Raw genomic sequence first — 8,227 nt, forward strand, 5'->3', positions numbered from 1 at the left:
AGTTGTAGTGGATAAAAATGGGGGTTCTATGCATTTGGGTTTGAATCAGACTCTGGCACTTACTGGTCCTATAATCTTGGGCAAGCCACTTAACCTCTCTAACCCCAGCTTCCTCATCTGCAAAGTGAAGGTAATAATAGTGCCTCCTAAAGAGACTAAATGAGTTCATGTTACACACTGAGAACAGTAAGTGCCTCACACTTTGTGCTATTATGTTGGTAGACTTGCTAATGTTACCTTCAAACCGAAAGCTTAATCTTCAAGATAGGAAACATCGCTCCCATGGTTCCAATAATGTGGTTTGCTGCAGCCGTCCTCTACTAATTTTTATTTTAGATCCACACTCCCTCTTTCCATGACAGCTGGAATTCCTTTCGGTTTTCTAAATCTTCTATACTAGAAAGTCAGTGGCCTTTTGTGGAAACTATGTCTCCTCTCTTTAATGTTTTTAAGACCCCATAAGAGAAAAATATGAATAGATGTATTTATGAGTGAAAGAATAACTATATTTAGGCTAGGGCTGTCAAGAAGACCTTTCTCCAATGATGTAAATGTCCTATATCTGCGCTGTCCAGCCTTGTGGCCACTAGGCACCTATGGCTATGGAGCTCTGAAATGTAGCTAGTGGGACTGAGAAAATGAAGGTTACATTTTATTTAGTTTTAATTAATTTAAATAGCTACATGTGATCAGTAGCATAGTCGCCGCATTGGACAGTGCAGGTCTAGAATTCACAAGCTTGTCAGAGCTTCAACCTTCCTCTCCGATAGTCTGTAGACTTGGAGTGGTTATGAGTACAGACTCTGGGGACACACATAGAGACACAGCTCTGCCGCTGGCCAGCTCTGAGACCTGGGCAAGTCTCTTCAATGCTTCAGACCTCTGTTTTCTCATATGTAAACTGGGGATGATAACTGCTACTATTTCATAGGGTTGTTGTGAGGATTAAATTAGTTAATAAATGCTTAGGAAAGCAGCTGGCACATAGTGTACATTTATATAGTGCTTACTATTCTTCAAGTTTTTGCTCCTGAAATTAACTTTTTAAACTGTCTCTTGATATATACCCTTTCTCAATTTCCATGTTACTTTTCCTCTGCCTGAAACTGATCAGCAGTGTTCCCAACCTCTCTCCTTCCTGCTTCTTCTCCCATATGCCTTAGTATTTTTAGGCATCTCTTTGTACCTGTTTCTGGAATGCATCAAGACTAAATCTGACACTGAATATAATCTCCCTGATCACAGGCTTCAGATTTTCCAAGTTAGCAGCATTTCTTATACCTTATATTCTACATGTTCCAATAAATTAAAACAATGAAAAAAGCATGGGGTTTAAAGTCAGAAGACCTGGGACATACCACCTACTGTGCCTGACTTTCAGCTTTCACAACTGTAAAATGGGAATAATTACACTATTTCGTGAGATTGTTGTGATTCATGATCAGGTGGGATAATGCATATAAAAGCACTTCGTAAACTGAAACATTGTATGAATGTTAATTAGCATTGTTATTTTTGTTCCCAATCAAATTCAAAGAGGACGAAAAAGGCAGGCCAAGGTAACCCGAGGTAATTCATCTGTAGGATGTGCTCCCAGCCCATCTGGTATTTCCATCTTGCTGTCAGCATTCTCTCTTTAATTCCTTAGCAACCATGACATGATTTGTTTCAGTGCTCAGTATAGCATCACTTGTTTTAAGGGAGCAGCTTCGCGATATTAACTGTCAAGGTTGGGGTATAGAGGTTATGTTCTCTTTTGTCACACATGGTTGGAGACCCAAAGACACTTCATGGCTGATGTTCTAGAACAACATGGTGAAATGCAATGAACAATGGACAGGTGGCCTCCCGGTAATTCCAGAAAGCATCAAGTATTAGCGTAAAAAAGAGACTTAATAAAGGTAAAGTGGTAACTGAAATTAAAAGAACTGCCAAAAACAAGCCAAGTGAGTAAGCCAAGAAGCAGGGCACACCCTGCTTCAGTCAGAAACAAGTGCCACTGCTGAATCTCTGACCTCTTCAGGCCACATCTAAAACAGGGGTTCTCAAAGCATGTTCCCAGACCAGCAACACGAGCATCACCTGGGAGCTTGTGAGAAATGCAGACCCACTGAATCCGAATAGAGCTGAATAAGCTCCCTATGTGATCTGTACGCACGTTAAAGTTTGAGAGGCACTGATCACCAAAGGTTTTCCCATTGCTTTTCCTTGGCCTCCACTTAGTAGCACAGAAGTGGGAAAGGAAATAAACAGATCCTGCTCCAGGGTCAGTGCACACAACTCCCTTAGCTGGAGCCATGCTTAACTCTATTAGGTACTGAGAGACTGGGAGAAAGGGGATGCCAAAAGGACACAGTCCCTGCCCTCAAGGAGCAAAGACTAAACAGGGAATAAATTCTAATCAAAGGCAAAATGGAGGCTAAATAAAGGCATGAGTGCCTCAAGATCAAGGACTGTGTCTTAATCATCTTTGAATTCCCAGCACTTGGCAGGGAATGGTAGAGGAAGTGATCTCTCCTTTTGACTCCATGCCCTTGATAAACTCCAAGTCTCTTTCCACCTTGCTTGCTTAGCTGGATGTAAAACACCTGCCTGCTTTGTTGTGCCTGTATGAACCTCTTGGATTCTAGATTCTACTTTCCCATTTGTACTTCTAGTATTTAAAAACAACTATTACTGATATGTTATTATTTACTGTATGCATGAACCATACTTATAACCTTACATATATTAACTCATTTTATCTGCACAAAGTTCACAGATATTAGTAGTTTATTATGTCCATTATACAGGTGAGAAAATGGAGGCTCAAAGAGGTTAAACAACTTGCCCAAAGTCCCCTAGGTAGTAAAGAGTGGAGGCAGGAATAGAGTCAGGCAGTATGATGTCAGTATCCACTGCCCAGGTTTTGGATTCCTGGATTTGAACTGCCACACTGCATAGGTCTGTCTGAGGTCTACCGGAACCCTAGGACCATAGCTGTGGCTTCTTCAGACTGTCCCCTCTCGTAGGCTCTCTGTTCCTCCTAGCAATTCTAGGTCCACACTAGGGGACACTGGCCCCTGCTACTCTCTTTCCACCTTGACAAAAATCAGAAATGAAGATTCTCCTCCAGCGAGGTTGAGAACATTCCTATCTGCCTTATGGGCTGGTCTCCAAAGAATACTTTCTTTAGGTATTTTTTCCTAAACCAATGTCTCTGACAGGTGATTGCTCTGAAGTTACTGTTTGAAATAAGTTTGGGAAAGAGTGGAAGGTGACCTCTATGAGATTCATGTGAGTCAAACTTCTTTGACTCCCAAGCCTGCAAGACACTGTCTTTCTTAAATGTACCTGTTAGGCATCCCCAAGTGAAAACCCAAAGCTGTATTAATAATGGTGAGAAGGAAAGGAGGGCAACTTCAGACTTGCCATATATGGAATCTGCTTTTCAACAATGAACAGCACTGCTTCCTGTGGGTCAGTAACGCTGAGCAGCTAGTGCAGCACAATGATAGGAAAACACTGACCATACAACAATAAACCAAGGAATAAACAGCGCCCAGGTTTTCCTTTAAGCCAACATATGCGGCTTGGTGGGGGTGTAGTGTTGTATTTATATTGCTATGCAACGTAGGAAAAAAAAAGGTGATTTCAATGAAAGGCACAGGAATATGCTGTGCTATCTGATCGCAGGTCTGAATTTAGACATGACAGATGTTGGGAGGGGTTTCACATTTGACATCAACCACGATAAGAGAAATTAATGTAGTGGGGTTAATGGCTGGGCTTTATTTTGTTTTTAAAAATTCAGTGGTGAGTACAGTCAGCGGCCCTGGGCCAGGGAATACTGTGCTGGCTCTGGCAGGGCCTGGTTGTATGTTTATGAAACCAGGAGCACAGCCTAGGGAAACTTAAAGCAAGCTGCCAGAGGAGGCTGCAAATTGATCTGTTAAATCGCAGATCACCAAACAGACCCTGTCCCGCCTCTATGCTTACCTCTGGCGAGGTTCTGATTGGAAGGAAGTGCTGTCACCCAAGGAACCCCGTAACTCTGAGGGGCAGGCACGTGAGCTTCTAAGGGTGTGTGTAAATTTATACTTCAGTCACAGCTAAAGTCTGGCCTTCTAGGAAAACTATCCCCCACCCCTTTTCCAAACTTCCCACGAAGCCCTCCAACCACAAAAAAACAACTTTAGAAACTTGAGTGGGGCTTTTCTGGAATCAGGTTCCCTCAGTTACAGTGAAGGCAGATATCTAGATACTTTATCCCACACTTTCCCTTAAGTCATGAGGTGCCTGTTTCAGTTGCCTCTTAGCTCTAGTTGCTGCCTCCACCCCCACCCCCATGAAACTGGGGGAGAGGAAGGTCCTTCATGTCCTACTGCATGCCTTCTATATGCTAGGCACTATTCTAGCACTGGGGATACAGCTATGAGCAAAACAGAAAAAACAAAATTCCTGCTCTCAGAGTGTTTTAAGTTCTAGTGGGGAAAATCCACAAGTACAAATTGACAAGATAAGGTGTAGTTATCCTCAAATGAAGACAAATTGCAAGTCACTTGGCAAACTTATACACTATTCCTCACCAAGAAAGGAATCAGGAGAAAGAGAGCTAACATTTATTGAATGCTTCCTATGTGCCGATAACAAAAATAATAATTAACATTTTTGAGTATTTACTATGTCCTAGGCTCATAGGAAGTTGAGGTCACATACTTTATATATTCCCTCTTAATCCTCTCAATATTTCTGTTACTCCAATCGTACAGATGAGAAAACAAGCCTAGAAGTAACAATAACTTGCTCAAGTACACCCTGTTTGTGCATGCACGCCCTGCTTGGGATCTCTGCACTCCAGCCTGATGGCTTCGACAGTCAGATGGTGGCGCACACTCCCCCTTGCTCTGCTCCTCTGCTGGTGGATGGTGCGTCACCCCCTCGCTTTGCCCAGCTCCATTCTACCAGTCCTTCCAAGTTTAGCTCGAATAGCTCCTTCTTAAGGAGAACTTTTCTGGCTCCTCATCATGACTGTGATCCTTTCTCTAAACTCCTTACTTAGATCACATATAGAGAAGGTCGGATCTAACCTCACTGGTTAACACATTCAAGCACTTGAAACTGCACTGCTCCTACTTCCTTTCCTTACTGTGCTTACGGTCAACAGTATGAAACTTGTCACTTGATTCCACACTGTCTTATTTTTGTGTTGTTCCATATCCACTGGTCTCGTTTCCTCAATGAGATGAGCAGCTTAGGGAACTGTGTTTATATTCATAAATTATTATTTGTTTAATCATTGTTTAACAGAATGGGTCTCAAATTTGAGCATGGATCAGAATCATGTGAATGGCTTGTTAAATTAGATTGCTGGATCCTACCCCCAGAATTTCTGATTCAGCAAGTCTGGGATGAGCTGAGAATTTTGTTTGTTTGTTTGTTTGTTTGTTTTTGAGATGGAGTTTCGCTCTTGTTGCCCAGGCTGGAGTGCAATGTGGCACCATCTCAGCTCACTGCAACCTCTGCCTCCCGGGTTCAAGAGATTCTTCTGCTTCAGCCTCCCAAGTAGCTGGGATTACAGGCACCCACCACCATGCCCAGCTCATTTTTGTACTTTAGCAGAGATGAGGTTTTATCATGTTGGCTAGGCTGGTCTCGAACTCCTGACCTCAGGTGATCCGCCTGCCTTGGCCTCCTAAAGTGCTGGGATTACAGGCATGAGCCACTGTGCCCAGCCTGAGAATTTGTATTTCTGACAAATTCCCAGGATATGCTGATGCTGCTGGCCCAGGAACCACTTTTGAGAACCACTGGTTAATTGAATGTACCACAGTGCTTAAGAGAAGGTAGGCAGCCGGGCGCGGTGGCTCACGCCTGTAATCTCAGCACTTTGGGAGGCTGAGGCGGGCAGATCACGAGGTCAGAAGATCGAGACCATCCTGGCTAACACGGTAAAATCCCGTCTGTACTAAAAATACAAAAAAATTAGCCGGACGTGGTGGAGGGTGCTTGTAGTCCCAGCTATTTGGGCGGCTGAGGCAGGAGAATGGTGTGAATCCGGGAGGTGGAGATTGCAGTGAGTGGAGATTGGGCCACTGCACTCCAGCCTGGGCTACAGAGTGAGACTCTGTCTCAAAAAAAAAAAACAAGAAAAAGGAGAAGGTAGGCTGAGTTTGAATACCATCCCTGCCACTCACTAGCTGTGTGATCTTAGGTGACTTAACCAATTTGAGCCTGTTTCCTTATCTGTAAAAAATGGGGATAATAATAGTATATGTACATCAGGACTCTTGTGAGGATTATGTGTAATAATGAAAGTAATATGCTTAGCACTGTCCCCGACGCATTGAAAACATTCAATGAATCCTTCCAGCTATCACTGGAAAGGCTGGTACAATATCAGGCACTAAATAAGCACTGAACCCAGCTTAAGAATTCCTCCTCAGGCTTAAAACTTCTTTTGAATTCATAAGCAGTGAGAATGAAGGTTGTCACTGTGGCATGACATCTATAATTAACAGCTTCTGAAATTAAGCCAGATTCCTAAAAAATACAACATAAATGGTCTTCAGAAACGCCTCTCCCTATAGTATGCTTGATGTAAATCCCCACGTGTACAAAGGCCACGTGTCTCTTTAAAGTTCAGGGGATGTCGAGGAGGTACCTCCTTCACACCTTCCACTGCTGAAGGATACTGAAGAGCTTGGAGTTGCTGAAGTCACCCAGGCATCTGGGCTAATGGATTGACAGACAAAAGAGGAGCGCATCATTCAATAATTAATTAGTTGCAATCATGGGAAGACAACGTCCCCCAGAGCAGATAGGACAGCCACCTCCTCCAACCTGGTAGTTTCAAAGCACCCAGGCCCTGGCTGCTCTCAAACCTCTTTATCCAATGTTTCCCCTCAGGGTCTAGCTGAGCAGTTACACTGGCTGACATTCTCTTAAGAAAGCCCAAGAGGAAATGTGCAGAAAAGACAATTTTCAGACCTTGTCTCACAGTCCTGCAGGCCCTGGGACAGGGTATTCAGGGATGTAGGTTTGGTCTAGCTGTATCCCTGTCTCGATAATATAGGAGACAAGGGTCAAGATCCTATCTCTCTGTGAACCATGAATCCTGGGAACGCTGTCAGTTCAATCAAACCCTGCAAAGTTGAATGAGATCATCTCTGGGAGAATTAGTATTTGCAGAGGCTGCGGCTGGGGGTTGTGGAGAGCTGCTGCTGCCCTTTAGAAGCCCTTCCATTCCCCATCCCCTTCTCAGAAGAGAACCCACCACCTCCTCTCACCCAGGGGTACCCTTACCCTGATGCCCAGAAAAAGGACGACGCCCCCCCACCACAATTTTCACTCCTATCTCCAATTTCCTAAACAAAACCATCACAGCCAGGTACAGTGTCCACACACTCGAATGGAGCACCACCCCAGGCAGCCCCAGGGCAGGGGTTTCTCTCCCATCACCCTGGCCAGGCCCTGGTTCCAGCTGGTAGGCAGAGTGAAAAGGGGGTGTGTGCACGGGAGGCTGGAGGGGAACAGGGACCGCCAGGGCCCCAAGTCCTCCGGAGGTGAGGAGAGGCTGGGTCCCCGCACCTGGGGTCACTAGCTGGGAGATAAAAACCAAGGCAGGTAGGGGTTCCTTCCAGGAAAGAGCCACACGGTGTCTCTCCCCTTCTCACCATTTCTCATTGATCAACCTTCTGTCTTCCCGTTCTCTCCCTTCCATCCCTCCCCTCCCTCTTTGTTTGCCTTCTCCTCGCCTCCGCGTTTGAGCACCCAGCCCTCCCCACGAGCGCGACTCGGACGCCGCAGTCAGCAGCTCGGGGACCCCGGCCCCGCGCCCGCCACCCGGCCCCCTGCCCTGACCGGCCCTCCCGGCTCCTGGTCTCACCCAGAAGAGCAGGTTGAAGCCAAGCAGCAGGTACTTGATGCACCGCAGGCCCCCGCGGAAGCGCCCCATGCTGCGGCCCGGCGGCGGGATCCCCAGTCCCCAGGCCCGCGCTACGAGCGCGGGGAGCGGCAGGCTCCGGCGGGGAGGGGGCGGAGCGGGGAGGACCGGGGCGGGGCCTCCGGGGGGCGGGGCGGGGCCCGGCGGGGAGGGGCGCGTGGACCCCAAGCGTCGTGGCTGGCGACGGGTGGGGGCGCCAGGGGGTGGAGATCGAGCGGCCCGAGGGAGCACGTTCGCTCTTCTCCCGGACCCAGGGACCACCTTCCTTCCCTCCAGTGGGCGCACCGCCGCCGGCTATCGGAG

General features: G+C 46.5%; 1 protein-coding gene across 3 annotated transcripts in view; it reads right to left on the reverse strand.

Moving 5' to 3' along the window:
* TSPAN2 (tetraspanin 2) overlaps positions 1-8,008 on the reverse strand; it is a 40,337-nt gene extending 32,329 nt beyond the window's left edge. For all 3 annotated transcript variants that reach the window (XM_016925089.2, XM_016925092.2, XM_009428999.3), the window contains exon 1: positions 7,868-8,008. In XM_016925089.2, the coding sequence (XP_016780578.1) occupies positions 7,868-7,936 (69 nt within the window). In that variant the 5' untranslated portion in view covers positions 7,937-8,008. The remainder of the gene's footprint in view (positions 1-7,867) is intronic.
* Positions 8,009-8,227: the final 219 nt, after the last annotated feature.

The sequence above is a fragment of the Pan troglodytes genome, chromosome 1 (assembly GCF_028858775.2).
Source record: "Pan troglodytes isolate AG18354 chromosome 1, NHGRI_mPanTro3-v2.0_pri, whole genome shotgun sequence".
In the NCBI taxonomy this organism is placed as follows: domain Eukaryota; kingdom Metazoa; phylum Chordata; class Mammalia; order Primates; family Hominidae; genus Pan; species Pan troglodytes.